The 19,420-nt window shown below is 37.6% G+C and overlaps 2 protein-coding genes across 2 annotated transcripts; one reads left to right on the forward strand and one right to left on the reverse strand.

Moving 5' to 3' along the window:
- Window positions 1-3,628: 3,628 nt before the first annotated feature.
- On the forward strand, window positions 3,629-8,019 carry LOC116015145 (beta-glucuronosyltransferase GlcAT14A). Its single transcript, XM_031255163.1, has 4 exons — window positions 3,629-4,540; window positions 6,644-6,719; window positions 6,816-6,931; window positions 7,018-8,019. Exons 1-4 carry the CDS (start codon window positions 4,036-4,038, stop codon window positions 7,530-7,532), a joined length of 1,212 nt encoding a protein of 403 aa, XP_031111023.1. The 5' UTR covers window positions 3,629-4,035; the 3' UTR covers window positions 7,533-8,019.
- Window positions 8,020-17,221: 9,202 nt separating this feature from the next.
- On the reverse strand, window positions 17,222-19,085 carry LOC116015864 (putative E3 ubiquitin-protein ligase RF298). The gene is made up of 4 exons (XM_031256034.1): window positions 18,967-19,085; window positions 18,568-18,764; window positions 17,621-18,465; window positions 17,222-17,518 (listed from the first exon to the last, which is right to left on the reverse strand). The coding sequence occupies exons 1-4, from the start codon at window positions 19,083-19,085 to the stop codon at window positions 17,222-17,224; spliced, it is 1,458 nt and encodes a 485-aa protein (XP_031111894.1).
- Between the last annotated feature and the right edge of the window lie 335 nt (window positions 19,086-19,420).

Consider the following 19,420-nt stretch of genomic DNA (forward strand, 5'->3'; position numbering starts at 1 on the left):
CAGTTGTGTTGAAAAGATACTGCAGTCATGTTGAAAGGAAACTGCAGTTACGCGGAACAGAGGTCGTTCATCCGTTCAACATAACTGCAGTATCCATTCAACACAACTGCAGTATCCTTTCAACACAACTGCAGTATCAGTTCAACATAACTACATTTACAGACGGATGAAATGACCTCTGTTCCGCGCAACTGCAATTTCCTTTAACACAACTGCAGTTTCCTTTCAACACAACTGCAATATCCGTTCAACACAACTGCAGTATCAGCCATGACGCATGGTCCACGGTATTACAACTGCTATCTGTTCTTCTCTTTTCTACTAATTTTCCAAGGGCATTACACAATCAAATCTGAAAATCAATTTCGTTGTGCAGGCCTTTCTTGATTGTCCATTTATTCAAGGAATGACCTATGACATCACTTTTAATAGATGCCAAAAACATTTGAATTACATATAGACTCACAAAAGAATAATTACTCATTTTTATAGGCGCTGTGTAAAATTAAGTGCCCAACATTAATGCCTAACGATAAAATTATGCTTATATTAAAATAATTCAAAAAATAATAAATAAATAATACATAGGTAGAATATATATTATATTAAAATGATTAATTATTGACTTAATTTTTATGTTTATATATATTTAAAAAAAAGTTAAGTCTTATTTGTCTCTCTCTATATATATAGGAGGCCGTTAAGGTGAGAACGGGTAGTCCATGAGAGAACTAAGAACAACTCATAGCCGTCCACTTGCCCAAATCTAACAGATCAGAAATATTAATTTTTAAAAAATGCAATGACATTTTTGTAAATAATTGAACATCGAAGTGCAAGTAAATTGTGTTAAAAGTGCAAGTAACAGTTTCATATAGTGCACCTAAGTACAAGTAAAATGTATTACAAGTGCAAGTAAAATATACACTAAGCATCAATATTAAGTGCACCTAACGTTATAATTAGTTGCACCAGACGTTATCATTAAGTGCACTTATGTGAAAGACTTTATCACTAGGTGCACGCACGAATGTTATTAAAGTAAATTACTTGCACTTTTAAGTCAAAATAATTGCACTTGTAAGTGATTTTACTTTCAAACTTGCACTTGTAACACATTTTACTTGCACCAAAGTTTGAGTTATTTACGAAAAATGTCACCGCGTCATTTTTTTAAAATTATATCTGACCCGTTGAATTTGGACACGTGGACGGCTGTGAGTGATTCTAATATCTCTCCTGGACAACCGTTCTCACTTGATCGTGCATGCCCATATATATATATATATATATATATATATATATATATATATATATATATATATATATATATCACTCGTTTAGTTAAGATCGTGAGATCAGATCTTGTTCATCAATGTAATAATTTAATGGTCTAGATTGATTAAAGATTCTAAGTTGAAGTGTGTGCGAACGGTGATAAAATGTGTGCGGGCGGTGATTAAGTGTGTGTGAACGGTGATTAAAAGTATGCGAACGGTGATTAAATGTGTGCGAACGGAGTTGGTGTGTCAAACAATCTAGACCATTAAAATTTTTTTAGATTAATGTACAAGATTTGATCTCAAAATATTTTAATGGTCTAAATTGATTAAGATTCCAAGTTGAAGTGTGTGCGAACGGTGATTAAATGTGTGCAAACGGAGTGTGTGTGTCAATCAATCTAGACCATTAAAAAATATTACATGGATACACAAGATCTAATCTCACGATCTTAACCAAACAAGTGATCTCATTTCAACCCTACCATATATATATATATATATATATATATATGTATGTATGTATGTATGTATGTATGTATGTATGTATGTATGTATGTACGCATGCGTGCGTGTATAATAAATAGTTGGTCGTCTAGGTAAATATATAAATGATACTCCATATATAGTAAAACATATTTGTTTAATATAATATTTTATAGGAAGAATGAATATTCTAGTCTCTCAATTATGCTATAATGGTAAAGTCAGTTCCTTAATTATGCATGTGATCCCATTTAATCCTTTAATTGTTTGTTTAGTAGCCATTTTAGTTTCTTACCTCAAATTTATGTTAAAATTAAGAGTTAATTATAACATATGTTCTTTGTCTTTAGTGATAATTTCAAAATTTGTCATCGACTATCGTTTTTGCTATTTAACATCATGAATTATCATATTTTAGACATTTTTAACTATTCTGATGAAATTTTTAGTAAGATCATATTTTAGATAAGGATATTTTCATTTCTTTAATTTTTTTTAATTGTTCTATTGAATTAATTTCAACAAAGGTTTCTAGTCTTTGATGACATTTAGAAGGATGTTGAATGGAGACTACCGTCAAATTATTCTAAAATTAATGATGATGGAAGGATAAATTTACAAATTTATTAACGGTGATCGTACCCATTCTCTGATTCAATACTATTTTCAATTCGTACTCGGTCAATTAAAAACATCATGATTTAATAATTATTTACAGAAAATGATAGAGATATTCATGGGATAAAAATATTTCATGTTACATTATTATCAATTAATTCTTAAATCAAAATATTTTTTTTATTTTGAGTACTACTGGCTCTGTTATAATGTAGTATCTATTCATAGCTACTTTCTCAACCTACTGAAACACAAAAGAGTCTAATAGTTGCCTCCATTGATGACATGTTTGGTTGGATGTAGTTTGGGGGGAATCGCAATTCATTGAATTGCAATTCAGTGAATTTCCAAACTACAGTGTTTGGTTGGAGAGAATTACAATTCCACAGAATTGCAATTCCCTCCAAATGTTGAATTGCAATTCATGGGGTACCCCATGAATTGCAATTCGGTGGAGAGGAGGGGCAATTTGTTGGTGTAAAGAATGCCCCTTCACCCATACCCTTTGTCTTTTTTTTTTTTTTTAAATTAAATTTGAAAGAATTATTATTATTATTATTTGAATGAATTATTATTATTATTATTATTATTTTATTTTTTAAAAGAATTATTACTATTACTATTACTATTACTATTACTATTACTATTACTATTACTACAACATCTACCACAACATACGGGCATTTTAGTCATTTTGTCGTTTCTTACCTTTCAATTCCGTGTACTCCTATTTCTGCATACCAAACATTGTAATTTCAATTCCTACTTTATTCATTGAATTGCAATTCCACCGAATTACAATTCTTTCCCCCCCTAATTCCTTCCTCCCAACCAAACGCCCTTTGAGTGTTTTTTGGGACACTGGGTCATAGTGCCACTAGACCACAAGGTCTTTGGCTATTTTTGAGTTATTTAATTAAACAATAATCAAGATTTGGCAGGAAGCATTTTCACTCCAACATAATTATTGAAGAATACATATTTAATTAAATACATATTGAAGAAAATTCAGACAAGTTAAATTCAACCGTGACAGAAATGCAGAATCATGGATCTCCATGCACACAACCCCACGCCACCGTCTAGCGCGTCAATGCAACTCTACCTTTCTGCCGTCACCCATCAAAGCTTCTCAGAAAAGCACCGACTCTTTTGATATCACGCTCCCCTTCTGCGAGTGGGCAATACTACTTCACATGCTATGCATTGTGTTCTATACTTTTTTTTTTTTCAAAATCCCCAGCTCAGAATTGACACCATTTCTGCTTCAACCTCCAATGCATCAAAGATCTCCACCTCCTCCCTAGTCCCTACCTTCAAACCCTTTCATCCAACAGACATTCTCTCCCATTTCATTACCAGTTTCAATCTTCACAGAGATAATAATAATAATAATAATAGTAACTCGTCTCTCTCTTGAATGATCTGCCATAAGTTGAGCCAATTCTTGAATCTGATTCTCTTTCAAAAATCCCTTTTTTATTCATACAGTTGATTGTGTTTAATAGTACCCAGAATTTTGTTTTGTAAGATTTCAGTTCAGAGGCAAAGATCTGGATTAAACCCATTTGCAGACATAAATCCCAAAATTTTCCTTAGTTTCATTCCATGCCCCAAGAGTTGTATATAAGGGGGAGTATCAATCAAGAAAATGGGGGTAGAGAAGAAATGGCTATATGCACTCTTCTCTATAGCCTTTGTATCACTTCTAATATTCCTGTCCGGCATTTCGGGCTTTAGATCCTCATACTATGCAATCCCCTCCCACGGGTCCTTTGCCTCCACCGCCGTGCACCGTGGGCCGGGAAATCCCCCGGCCTTCGCCTACTACATTACGGGCGGCGTGGGAGACGCCGACCAGATGTTTAGGCTGTTGTTAGCTGTTTATCATCCTAGGAATAGGTATTTGTTGCACATGGGATCAGAGGGAAGTGAGAAGGAGAGGAAGAAGTTGGGGCTGCTTGTGGAGTCTGTGCCTGCAATTAGGGCTTTTGGGAATGTGGATTTGATTGGGAAGCCAGATGCTGTGACTTATATGGGCTCAACTAACACTGCTGCACTTCTCAGGGGAGCTGCAATTTTGTTGAAGATGGAGAGTGGATGGGACTGGTTTATTACTCTTAGTGCTTTGGATTACCCCCTGATTACCCAAGATGGTATGTTTGGATTTCCATTTAATTTGATGTTGTTTATATAGCTTGCAAGTAATGGATGGTATTTTTAGGTAATCGTTGGGCGGAGGTCGGTAAAGGCCAAGTCCAGTCAGGTGGATGTGGATAAAAGGCTAAGTCTAGCACTCTGTATCTCGAAAATGTGTAGCATATAAGGAAATAAAGTTACACATTTGCTACAAGCTATAGTTTTTGGCGTTGTGTGGTAGGTATAAAAAAATAAAGTTGCGTCTTCACGGCTATCTAGGTAGGTATAAAAAAATAAAGTTGCGTCTTCACGGCTATCTATGTAGGTATAAAAAAATAAAGTTGCGTCTTCACGGCTATCTATATAAGGAAATAAAGTTACACATTTGCTACAAGCTATAGTTTTTGGCGTTGTGTGGTAGGTATAAAAAAATAAAGTTGCGTCTTCACGGCTATCTAGGTAGGTATAAAAAAATAAAGTTGCGTCTTCACGGCTATCTATGTAGGTATAAAAAAATAAAGTTGCGTCTTCACGGCTATCTATTAGTTTTTGGCGTCGCTTGATGCTAATAGTAATCATACTCATCAATATAACCAGTGAACAAATACCATAGGTACTGTATTGCTTAGATGAATGTTTACTTGCTTAGATGAATGCTTTAGTCAATCTGGATCAATCCCATTTCTGTAGAAGAGAAAGAGAAGATGCTTTTCTGTTTAATGATATCAAAGCTAATAACATAGGTACTGTATTTCTCAAGCAGATTATATAACAATATTGTCTAGAATTCTTATGGTTCTAAAATGTTGTATTGAAACTTATCATGAGTAAGAAAAGAGTTCTTATGAAGTAGTCCAGCACTAGTGGAATAGTATTGCAAGGAAGATGTTTTTTGATTTCTAAACAACACTTGAAAATTAAATCCAATCAATTAGTCAATCTAACACATGACTTTATATATATATTCTCTTATTTTTTCAATTTTTCAATGTGGGACTCTTAACAGATATGTTATTAATTGCTGCCCTACAATAAAGTTTCTCCAGTGTAGCACACTCCTTATAAGAATTGCAAACAATAAATTGGTAGCGTGTATTCATCATATATATACTGTATACACTTAGGTAAAGCAATACGTGTTCAGAACCTAGCCATTTCTGTTTGTACACGCCAAATGAAACATTTCACTTTACCTGGACAACACTTGAAAATTAAATCCAATCAATTAGTCAATCTAACACATGACTTTATATATATATTCTCTTATTTTTTCAATTTTTCAATGTGGGACTCTTAACAGATATGTTATTAATTGCTGCCCTACAATAAAGTTTCTCCAGTGTAGCACACTCCTTATAAGAATTGCAAACAATAAATTGGTAGCGTGTATTCATCATATATATACTGTATACACTTAGGTAAAGCAATACGTGTTCAGAACCTAGCCATTTCTGTTTGTACACGCCAAATGAAACATTTCACTTTACCTGGNAATTGCTGCCCTACAATAAAGTTTCTCCAGTGTAGCACACTCCTTATAAGAATTGCAAACAATAAATTGGTAGCGTGTATTCATCATATATATACTGTATACACTTAGGTAAAGCAATACGTGTTCAGAACCTAGCCATTTCTGTTTGTACACGCCAAATGAAACATTTCACTTTACCTGGTGTTGGGAGAAGGTTTTCACCTAAAAGAGGACGCAACAACTTAATTGAGCCCGAACTTCTTGAACAGCAAGTCTTGCTGATATCTTGATCAGAAAATGAAAATTTACAAGAGGTATAAAAGTGAGGATTTTAGCATGGAGAGGCGGTCAATGAGTCAATCACAGAAACAAGTCATTCCTTTATATTATGCTACTTATTTTGAACATCAGTTGGCTATGTGTGCCGAAAGGGTGGTCCTTGAATAGTCTACATTGTATTTATTTTCTTTCATAATAGTATGAAAACTTGTCTGCAATCTCACCAGGTCTATTCTGTTCATGTTCTTTTGTTATATTTTTCATTGCTTCTATATAATAAAAGCTTGTGTGCAATCTCTCCAGGTCTTCTAAATTTTAGAGAACTTGTCTATATGACTAACATTTGAAATTGTTTTTGATTTTCTTTCAGATTTATTTCATGTCTTCTCAACTGTTAAGAGAGACCTAAATTTTATTGACCATACCAGTGATCTCGGATGGAAAGAGTAGGCAATCCTTTGTTACTAATTTGTAGTAAATGATATGGATATATCGTATGTGCCCAAATTTCTAATGTTTTATTTTATGCAATGTCATTGCAGGGATCAACGGGTCCGACCCATAATTGTTGATCCAGGGATTTACTTGACAAGGAAAACCCAAATTTTTTATGCCACTCAGAAAAGACCTATGCCTGATTCTTTCAAAGTTTTCACTGGTAACATTCTACTCTATGCGTATACTGTTAAACATGAAGAGTTAATCAGTCTTCATTATCATTGATTACGATCTTTCATTTTCCAGGATCTCCATGGGTTGTTTTAAGCCGTTCCTTTCTTGAGTTCTGTATTTATGGTTGGGATAATCTTCCTAGACAGCTTCTGATGTATTTTACTAATTCCGTTCTGTCACAAGAATTCTATTTCCACTCTGTTATTTGCAATTCGCCCGAGTTCAAAAACACAACAGTTAATGGTGACCTGAGATATTTTGTTTGGGATAATCCACCTAAGATGGAGCCCCACTTCCTAAACGCCTCAGATTATGACGGCATGGTTCAAAGCGGTGCTGCTTTTGCAAGGCAGTTCAAGAAAGATGACCCGGCACTGGATATGATTGACGAGCATATCCTCCATCGCAGCCCTAACCAAGTCACTCCGGGTGCATGGTGCACTGGCAAGAAGAACTGGCTGATGGAGCAATGCTCGAAATGGGGCGATGTCAATGTTTTGAAGCCGGGACCTCAAATGGAAAAGTTGGGGTCATCCGTAAACAAGCTCCTCGACGACTGGAAATCACAGTCAAATCAATGCAGATGATTGCATACCAATCTGAAGAGAGCAACCCTAAGACATTAAGGTGCAATTTTGGTCCTTTTCCTACAATTCTTTTTTGGGCAATTCTTCAAAGTCATTATCAGGTACTTTCGGTTCTGTTTTTCTGGGTGATGATAGATGTCATAATATCGTGGGTACCCATTTGATCATTCAGTCCTCCGTTCCTATGGCTAGGTCAACTTATGAGACAGGAATTGTGGCCGAAGCCCGGACCCTACTTCTGGGCTGTCAATGATAAATTAGTTGTGAACTTGGGTATAATATATGGAATGTATCCTTAGACTGATCTAGAAATTGTGTATGTTGGCTTACTGAACTACAAAAGGTTGTTGTTTCTTGAAATTCTTGGTCCCTTACAGATATGTATAAAATCATGAATTGCTGTATATTACCCATTCTTTGCATTATGGAGAAAGACCTGTATTGATAAGTGGGGATTAAATGCAATAGAACACCATCAGTTGCGGCATTTATGAGTGTGTTTAATGTACTCAAAATTGAATTCATATAGTGTGGCTGGACGATACTGAAAAATAGGCTTTTCTGAAAAGCTTTAACTACAAAGCTTATTAAAAATGGCGTTTTAAAACTTCGTGAATAAGGATTACAGAGGATCAAGTTAGATAATATTTCAAGACATTAACTATGTTCACTTTAAAAAAATTTATTTATCGATCTTCCACCAAAGCACAAGGACCAAATGACTGTTGCTGCTAGACTTCTCCTGTTTACATCTCTCCTGCAACCAACTCAGTCAGCCACGGCGCAACCTCAGTGTCTAGGCAGCACAAAGCAACAAGCGATGAGGAAGCCCGCACCTGCATCCCAAAAGGGCGCCTACACACTTTCCTGTGGCTCACCTTGCTGACAGCGCAGGAAAGTAATCACTTTTGTTGATTATTCTACCTCAAGTCCTTATATAGAGCTTTGCTACCGACTCCTTTTTTAAAGAGGCGCGGTAAAACCGTGCGTCAACTCTCTTTTTTGACCACCAATTTACCTCAAATTTCTTTCAACTTTTTCACTTGACTCATTTTCAAGGAGGCACGGTAAAACTGAGCACCAACTTCTTTTTTTGACCAGGACTACCTCAAATACATTCTAACATTTTTACTGACTCCTTTTTCAAGGAGGTGAGGTAAAACTAAACGCCGACTCTCTTTTACCCGGCTACCTACCTACCTCAAATCTCTTTCAACTTTTTTTGCCGACTCCTTTTTCATAAAAATGTGGTAAGACTGAGCGCCGACTCCTTTTCCAGACTACTAGCCTACCTCAAATCCCTTCTAACTTCGTTGCCGACTCCAACACCACACAGAGTCGTAGAGCATGTTTAGGGTCGCTCTCTCACTTGTGTTGTTTTAACTTCATAGTCAAAGTGGGGGAACCTTTTATTCACCGTCCCTCACCCGCTGCTTCAACTCTATAGCCAGGGTGGGGGGACCGCTTATTCAAAGTCCGTCGCCCACTTGCCCATTGCTAGCTGTTTCATCGTGATCTAATCGATAGAAGCACACAACTTTTTGTATCAATCCGTGCGGATGACTCCAATGTTGGTTTTATGACTATGGGGACTAGTTAGTCGGCAAGACAACATAACTAATCGGAAGAGAGAATATAAATAATTGAGAGGGGAAAATAGATAAGACAAAATATTTTTAACGTGAAAATCGAAAGGTAAAAATCACGAGCCTTTTTCGGCAGTGCCAAACCAAAATTCACTATCTTCATAGGTAATTTTATACATGCTCCATTTAGATCTCTCCTCATATCTTCTTGTTAGAAAGTAGAAATTAGAAGTCCAACCCCTTGTTAGAAAGTAGCAATCGAGAACCCTCTTTTTTCCCTCTCACAATGTGACCCCGTGGCAGCTAGTCCAAAGAAAGGAAAGAAAATGATTTACAAATTTAACTTAGGCAACTGATGGTATATAAGAGTGACTGGTTGGATGAATCGGTCGGTAGGAAGGAGAAGCCAATAAGCATCAATGTCCTGAACATTCAAGGCCCATCCCGACCCCTCGGAGGTCGGTCGATCAGAAAGAGAAGCCAATAAGCATCAATGTCCTGAACATTCAAGGCCCATCCCGACCCCTCGGAGGTCGGTCGATCAGAAAGAGAAGCCAATAAGCATCAATGTCCTGAATATTCAAGACTCATCCCGACTCCTTTCGAGGTCGGTCGATCGGAAGGAGAAGCCAATAAGCATCAATGTCCTGAACATTCAAGGCCCATCCCGACCCCTCGGAGGTCGGTCGATCAGAAAGAGAAGCCAATAAGCATCAATGTCCTGAACATTCAAGGCCCATCCCGACCCCTCGGAGGTCGGTCGATCAGAAAGAGAAGCCAATAAGCATCAATGTCCTGAACATTCAAGGCCCATCCCGACCCCTCGGAGGTCGGTCGATCAGAAAGAGAAGCCAATAAGCATCAATGTCCTGAACAAGACCCATCCCGACTCCTTTCGAGGTCGGTCAACCGGAAGGAGAAGCCAATAAGCATTAATGTCCTGAACATTCAAGACTCATCCCGAATCCTTTGGAGGTCGGTCGATCAGAATGAGTTATTTGACTAGATACATGAAGCTCTCGGTCGATCGTCGACGGACCTCTGGGAAGACAATCCATAAAGACGAAGGCTTAAGATAATCAACGGATATTTATGTTCAAACGCCTATCATTATATGTATTTAATGTATTTTATGAGCCATTACCTGCGGCATTAATTAGGAGATTTAATATGTAACCGTCCAAGTGCCTAAGATATATAGCTGTGCGGATCTTTTGAGAGGGGCAGATTGACAATAAAGGGAGAGACTAAGAGATTCAAGAGTTGATACTAAAATATACTTGTTGTTCTTGCAATTTTCCGGTAGTGTTGGCCCGCCAGCCGATCGCCTAAAGATCGGGAAACCATCAGCAACCTTCATAAATTGAGTTTTGGACTCCTTCCATAGGCACGAGATTCCATTTCCTAAACTAAGAACAGAAATTGGGAGTGGGAAATATGGTATCAAATCTTCTAATATCTTTAGGGTGTCGATATGGATTCTCGCTTTGCAGTTGGCTATTGGGCCGTCCACAAAATCTCTTAAAACCCTAATACCATAAACCCCAAAACCTTAAACACCAAAACCCCCCTAAACCTTAACCCTAAACCCTAAACCTTGCAAACCCTAAACCCTAAAATCTTAAACCTTAAACCTAAACCTTAAACCTTAACCTTAAACTTAACCTTACACCCTAAACCCTAAAAACCTTAAACCTAACCCCAAACGCAAACCCTAAACCCTAAAATCTAAAACCTTAAATCCTAAACTCAAAACCCAAAACCTCTTAACCTCTACCCTAAACCTTGCAACCCTAAACCCTAAAATCTTAAATCCTAAATGCTAAAATCTTAAAACCCTAAACCCTAAACCCTAAACACCCTAACCCATACACCTTGCAAACACTAAACCCTAACCCTAAAATCTTAAACCCCAAAACCCCCCAAAACCTTAACCCTAAACCCTAAACCTTAAATCCTATACCTAAAATCTTAAACCCTTAACCCTAAACGCAAAACCCTAAAATCTTAAACCTTAAATCCTAAACTCAAACCCCAAAACCTCTTAACCTCGCTCTACCCTAAACCTAAAAACCTTAAAACCCTAAACCCTAAAATCTTAAATCCTAAACCCAGTCTCGACCCTTGGAAGTGATGTTACTACGATGAGATGCCTACGAAAATAAGTTAGGCAAAAATCACACAACGAAGCTAAAGGGAACACTTGAGCTTTGTAGGGAACTTGTATTGCTTTCACTCTTGGATTGTTACAAATGAGGCCCCTTGAGGGGTATTTATACCTATTCCACCCCCTAAACCCTAAATTCAAAACCCTAAACTCTAAATCTTAACCTAACCCTAAAACCCTAAACCCAAAACCTCTTAAACCTGCCCTAAACCTTAAACCTTAAACCTTAAACTCTAAGTCCTAAACCCTAAGCCCTAAACCTTAAAATCTTAAACCCCAAACCCTAAAGTCCATCCATTGGTGTTACGAACCTAAGCGTAGCTTTATGCCTCGCGCTAAGTCGCTAAGTGGTTGGGCTCTCGCATTGGTGACCTTGAGCCAACCTTTCCCTTGTCCAACGAAGACCGAGTCTTTTAGCTTCATCCTCGGTCCTGAAATTGTGTGTGAGTATCTACCAAACAACTACTTCGATGTACATTAGCCCCTTGGTCGAAGTCGTCAGCGTTGTTTGGGCTTTCAAGGTTGTGAGGACTTGGAGTGATCCCATCCTGCTCGGCTTCTCTTCCTCGTGAGTCTTAGGGGAACCAAGTTTTGGACAATCCATCATTCGGATGTGGCCCCTTACATACGTAACATGCCAGCTTCGACACGAAGGCATTCTTCTTTTCTTCATACTCCCTTCGTGCGACGCTCTTATCCCCATTCTTGGTTGGTGACCTCCTTTGGTTGTCTCTCTTGGCTGTCATGCCACTCTCCCCTATCTATTATCAGACTCTTGTCTGTTCTCTTTGACGGTTGAATAGCAAAAGTTAGTCAAGGATGAATTAGATTGGTTTATGTAAGTGTTGCTTGCCGTGCAGTTCTTTGTATAATTTATAGTGGTTGCATATAAGGAATTTCTTTTCAAAATTTAATTAAACTTCATGCTTTGAATTTTTTTTCATAAGCAACTTTTGCTTTCTCACTTGATAAATTGCAGAAAATAGTATTTAGCTTTTCAAGCATATTACTTCTTATACTAACCACCATATAGCTCGGGGTATGTTATAGTATAGTGGTCTCATAGTTCAAGTGTAATCCTGTTCACGCGGTTAGAGTTGGGATGAATGCAGAGAAGAGCGGTGATGTTGGACGCATAATGATCGTTGCAACTACTGATGGGCAAACATATCACTAAAAAGATCTACTGATCTTGAAGCAATAGCCTCTTCTGATGCACCCAGACCCTCTGCTCAAGAGCTGAAGGTATACACTGATACTAATCCTTTTAAAATTTTTTCTTATGAGTTCACTTTTAGGAAGCGCTTTTTGACCATAATTCTTTTAAAAAATTTTCTTTTTCAGGGAAGTATTATTATTTGCCAAATGCTTCAGATGCTGTTATCTCTGCAACAACAAAGGATGCATTGGCTGCTAAAGAGCTCTTAAACCTTAAACTTGATTCTTAATTGTAGAGTGATAATGGTTCTAATACAAAAGGAGAACAAGGGTTAAAAAATGATTACTTTGAAATACTACCTTTTTTAAAATTTCGCTTCAGGCCTATAAAATGTTTGGACCGGCCCTACCACTTACAATGGCATCAAAGTATGGGATTGAAAAGTTCAATAGGAACAATTTCTCATTATGAAAAATGAGAATAAAGCAGCTATCAGGAAAGATACTTGCGTAGCAGCAATTGGAGAAAGACCAGTCAATTTCACTAATGATGTGAGGTGGATAGAAATGGATAGCAACACTAATCTTCATTTAGCACTTGCTGATGAAGTTCCGTCAAGTGTGGTAGAGAAAAGTACCCCAAAAGAGATATATGATACTCTCATAAAGTTGTATGAGGCTAAATCACTGCACAGGTCTTTTGAAAAGGAAGCTATACACTCAGGATGATGGAGGCATCATCAGTAACTGAGCACATTAACACTCTCAATACTCTATTCTCACAACTCTTGGCGTTGAATTATAAAATAGAAGTGAAGGAACCTATTGAAATTTCACTCCAAAGTCTACCGAATTCAAATGATCAACTCATTATCAATCTAATCAACAACAATGAGGTACTTGCATACTCAAGATGGGATCATCAAAGTAACCAAGGGCGCGTTTATTGGGATGAAAGTTGAAAAGATAGTGGTCAATATATACATACTTAAAGGATAAACACAACTACAAGGAAAAAATCTATTGCATCAGACAATCTGGCAGACGAATAAACGATGATGTGACATAAAAAAACTTGGCCACATATCAGAATGATGTCTAAAGGTTCTTGCTGATCAACATCTTCTTCCAGGACTCAAAAAGGTTTCATTACCTTTTCGTGAGCATTATGTTATAAGTAAGCAGCATAGATTAAAGTTTGAGAGCTCTAAAGCAAGAAGCAAAGCTATCTTGGAGCTAATCTACTTTGATGATTGGCAAACACCAGTTATATCCCTAGGAGGTGCAAAGTATTTTTTTTTATCATTCATCGACGACTACTCCAGGAGATGTTGGGTGTATCCAATCAAGCGGAAGGCAGATCAAGCTGAGTCTTTAACTTCAAAAGTTCGACAATCAACTTTGGAGAGGAGACAACCAGCTTGGCACTCAGATTATTCTATGGAGGGAAATTTTGCATATTGTCTACTAATAGAATATGGTGAGCCGGGAAATTTTGCATATTGTCTACTAATAGAATATGGTGAGCCATTAACTTACCATTAGGCTATGAAAGGTCCAAATGCATCTTTATGGATGACAACGATGCAAGAAGAAATTGAAGATCTCCATAAGAATAAAACATGGGGACTTGTCCCGTTACCACAAGGAAGGCTATTGGAAATAAATGGGTCTATAAGATCAAACGATATAGCTATAATCAAGTGGAACGGTATCGTGATCAATTAGTTGTGAAAGAATTTGCAAAGAAAGAATGAGTTGATTTCAACGAGATATTTTTTTTCTGTTGTACGACTTACAACAATTAGAGCAGTCTTAGCGATGTGTGTTGTGCTTAACTTGTATCTTGAGCAGTTGGATGTGAAAATTGCATTTCTACATGGAGAACTTGAAGAAGAGATTTACATATGCACCAACCAAAAGGTTTTGAAGAAAAACAAAAAGAGAACTTGGTTTACAGGTTCAACAAATCTCTATACGCTCTCAAACAGGCGTCGCGATGTTGGTATAAGAGATTTGATTCATTCATTTTCAGTCTTGGATACCATAGATTTAATTAAGATCCTTGTGCATATTGGGCCCCAACAATGATCGTATAACATATATGAATGCTCAATTGGCTAGGTAATTTGAAATGAAGGACTTGGGACCAACAAATAAGATTCTAGGGATGGAAATCCACCGAGACAGAAATAATAGGAAGATGTGTAAGTTAATTTGTACCCATCTTTCTATTAATTTCAAGTTATCATCAAGTATGAGTCCTAGCAACGAAGCAGAGAGGATGGAAATGTTGAGTACCGTATGTATCAGCAGTGGACAGTTTAATGTTTGTTATGATCTGCACTTGATAGGGAATATTCCTCAATTTTAACCTCCCTATACGTCTATGCTCTTGTTTTGTAGTCGGGTAGGGGTCAAGCGGTTCGGCTCAAAGTCAAAGTCAACATGTCAGCATTTGGACCTATATAAGGGCACTTGACCTTGGGTAAAGGGGCTATTTTTTCCCTCTTTTCTCTTTCATTCCCTCTCTGAACTCTTTCTCTACTAGACATTCTCTACACATTCAATTAAATAAGCTCCTTCAAGACAATTCCTCCCTTCACTTTTCTAGATTCATACGTACAAAACAATACATGAATTCTTCGAACAAATTAGTTCCATCAGCACTAGACCAGACATTGCACAAGTAGTAGGAGCGGTTAGTTGATACATGGCAAATACTAGTAAAGAGCATTGAGTGATGTGAAGAGGATCCCTAGATATATCAATGTACCTCAGATATTACATTGTGTTATGAAGGATCAAATTTCATTATTAAAGGCTATGTTGATTCAGATTACGCAGGTAATCTTGATTATTGTAAATAATCCACCACGGGTTATGTGTTTACTCTTGTTGGCGGAGCAATAAGTTGTGTCTCGAAGTTGCAGTATGTTGTGGCAACTTCATCGACAGAAACAAAATACATAGTTGCTACTCAAGCTAGTAAAGAGGCTATATGGTTACAAATGCTATTGGAGGAGCTTGGACACAAAGTAGAGAAAATGACTCTTTGTGATAGTAAGAACGCTTTGTTTTTAACAAAGAATCCAACATTTTATTTCAAGACGAAACACATACGAGTTCAATATCACTTTGTTCGTGAAAAGGTGGAAGAAGGAAGACTTTAAGTGGGAGGTTTGTGAAGAATAAAGTGAAATGTCGAGTATGTTTGCATTTAATAAGTTAGGTTTGTGAAGAATAAAGTCAAATAAGATGATGCAAATATTGACTTGAGTTTGTTATAAATAGGCAATCACTCTTCATTGTAAATTATTGCATCCCATTAGAGAGCAAAGCTTAGCATAGTAAATTAAGTATCTGAGAGATAGATAGTTATATTTGTAACTCTTTGTACTATCCTTTTGCCCATACAAAAAATTCTTCTTCAAAATTATTTCACTTTATTAATGCTACTTTCACATTTTTTAGCTTAGTTACAAAGGTATACATTGCATTGTCTTTCACCCTGATTTTCCAAGCCCCACTAACTATTCTTATGAATTTCTCATGCTCTGCCCATACATTTAGAAAAGAGAAAGACCCTATTCCCATCCTAACTTGAGGCTCAATTGCAACTACCAAAGGAGCATGGTCTAAAGTTGCTTGGTTCTCATGAAGCATGATATCTACTATTTTATACAATAATTCACCCCTTATTTCAATTGTATTTCCCTTATCCTAGTGAAATTGGGAATTGTGTGTGTGTTATATTGTCCAAGTGTTGAATTATCTACAAGGAACTACAAAAGAGGAATTTTGGAGCATTTTGGACAAGTTCTGGAAGAAAAGGGAATCACAAGGAAGAATACAAGTTGGAAAAGAATTGGAAGCTACCTAATGGGCCAAGGCCCATCTACCTCCTATATATTCTACCTATTCTCTACAATTGAAGGAGGTTCCCTTACAGAGTTCTGAACCCTAGTTAGTGTTAGTTTATTCTCTTTATATTTTCCCAGCATAGTTTAGATTAGTTTTACATTAGATTATTTAATTTCAAGCTTGGAATCGTGGATTGAAGTTGGATTTATTCTTTATCAGTTAAGTTTCTCTTCCCTTTTATTTCTTGCAATGTTTATGGTTATTTATTCTTGCTTTGCTGTGTTTACTCCCATCATGCGGGAGTAATTCGTTTATGGGTTTGGATTAGGGGTCCATTGTTAATCTTGATATTCGATTTATGATTAATTGCATAAAGGGATTGAATCTTTTACATAGGGTTTATGTTGATTTGGGGATTTCTTTGCACTAGTTATTGGTTTGTGGCCAGAATTAATTGCTAGTCTAGAAGAGGGATTCATTACAACGACAGTTGGATGGAGACCTCGAGCCTTACCAATTTCAACCTAATTTTTCTGCTATGAAAGTAGAGGTAATTTTGGGGGCTTACAATGCTTAGGTGCTTAAGGTTATGATTGATGCATCACGACAGTGGGGCAATCTTAGCCTAATTCTCTTATTGATTACGAAAGTAGCTGAGTAGGATTCTTTTGTGCATTGCCGATATATCCCTTGGTTAATTATTCTTTCCCTAATCCTGAGTTTGTTAGAATCATACTTTTATCATACTGTTTACACATTAATCAATTGCTTTCTTTTACACCACTCAATCTTTGTTGCTTGAATTCTATTAATTCACATACTCTAGTGCCTGGTAATTCACACAATTACGTGCCATAGCCCCAATCCTCAGCGGAACGACATTACACCCTTTTTACACTCATCATCTGTGCTCATCAAAGCATATTGCAGTCTTTGCACAGAACCTGATGAGCACAAGGGAGGAAAGCAATTGAGGGTTCCTTAGTCAAGCATATAGTGAATTCCCATTCGCGTTTGACACCTCCCGAAGCTGCTGCCAGTTTTAGAGCAGAGATTTCTTCAATCAGCTTGCTCTTGCGTTCCTCGTACTGCAGCCTGTTGGCTGTTGCCTTTGCTCTCAAATTATCCTCCTCCGCTTTGACCTGACGCTTCCATTGTTCTCTTTTACTCCTTATGGACTCAAGCTTCTGGAGATTCTTTATCTTCTCCCTCTCTTATTGCTGCCGGAGAGCCTGAAATAGCCATGTTACATGAATAACTATACCGAACTAATTTGGAAACTAGCATAATCCCTGTGAAGAAGCTAAGCATACCTCAAACTCCCCTTCACGCTTTTTAGCTTTGTCTATTCGGGCCTGCAAGCTAGCTGATTCACCCTTCAGACCTGCAAGATATTCCTGCAGAGAGCTAGTCTCCCCCTCCAGTGTTTGACACTGTTTCAGTAACTCCTGCTCCCTCTCCACAGTTTCCTCCAGATTTACACAAGACTGTATACTTTTCATCAGTGAATCTGCAATCCCTTTCTTCAGCTTGGCACGTTCTGCCTCGAGCCTTTGGACAGCAGAATTACTCAGTCCCATCTGGGCATGAAAACCAGACAGTTCACCCTCCAACTCAGATTGCCTCTGCTTAACCTTCTCCTCCATTAATGCTTCAAAGTTGTGAGTCTCCTCTCTCTCTTGCCTTAACTTTTTCAGCTCAGTCTGCTCCTTGCTGAGCTTCTGAGCAGCCTCCCTGACCTTCACACTGGCCCAATCAGTCCAGCCTTCTAGCTCCTGCTGCAGAAGTTGCTTGCGCACCATCAACGTCACTATCCTTTCATCTTTCTCACTTATATGGACAGAAGACGGAATAGCAGAAGAGCCCGGGGCTTTCACAGTTGGCTTACTTTCTTGTTTCACCACTGCTACAGCCTTGGAGGTCACAGCAGGCAGTGAAGAAACAGAAACAACTCCACTACCTTTGTTCTTCTTCCCACCAGAAGAGCTAAGCTGAGAGATGAGTGGCTTGCCCATAGTCACATCAACTGAACAGTTCATTCTGGTTATAAACGCCCCTCTCCTCTTACCACCTTTGCTCCTCGTCTCAGCTCGATGTGCCTTCTGGCGAAGCCCTGATAATCCCTTTCTGCCAGCACCACTGGCTTTACTACTGCTACCTGCAGCAGAAGTTTTAGTTTTAGATTGCAATTACAACGGGTAAGAAATGAAAGAATGAATTGGAGATAGATATTCGAATAGCTAAATGGCTACATATATACCTCTTGGGGTGTCGTTTTCGCATTGGGAATGCTTGGAGGTGCCGCGGGAGAACAGGACTGGATTGGTGTTCACAATGCCATGTTCCACAGCCTCAAACACGTTGAGATCGCATATCAAAAGGAGCCACATTGCTTCTGCAACATTCAGGAATGGCTTCACCTCTTTAAGCACACACACCATTTCCAGCAGGATATAACTTGCCATTGGGTGAATCCGCATTCAACTATTTTGTTCATTACAGTGAGGGTGGCTTTCTTTATGTTTGGGATTAGGGCCTTCTCTAACTCTAATGCCATGGGGTCTTCCCATTCAGAGAGTGGTACGGTGTTGTTTCTTTTGGCCCCTCTTTCCCATCGGACTCATCTCATCTCTCATTCAACTCATCACAACTCCTTAACTCTGTGGAAGATGAAGATGGAAACTCCACCTTTGTCTTCCCCTTGCTATCATTCACACCGGGAAAAACCTCCTCATTCTTGCTGTCCCCACCACCTTCTTTTGCTCTTTCCTCCGCCATTTTTAATTTGTTGGAAACAAGTTTTTAGCTGCAAATGCACCAACAAATGGTAAGATACACAATAAATAGACAACCAAAGAGGGGTAATTTGGTTGGAATATTATTGAAATCTGAATTAACTATTTAGTAATTGTAATGTGTATGTAGTAGATTTTTTATTTCGTAGTGTACACAAGTTTGAAACTTATATAAATAAATAAATTCACCCATATATACAATGTATGTTTGAGACTTGAAAATTAAACAAGGAGGAATTTTATTTCTTTTTCAATTTTTTTTCTTCATTATTGTACGTTATACAATTTATTTATCATTGTCAAATTTATGAAATTTAG

The sequence above is a fragment of the Ipomoea triloba genome, chromosome 4 (genome assembly GCF_003576645.1).
Source record: "Ipomoea triloba cultivar NCNSP0323 chromosome 4, ASM357664v1".
Lineage (NCBI taxonomy): Eukaryota > Viridiplantae > Streptophyta > Magnoliopsida > Solanales > Convolvulaceae > Ipomoea > Ipomoea triloba.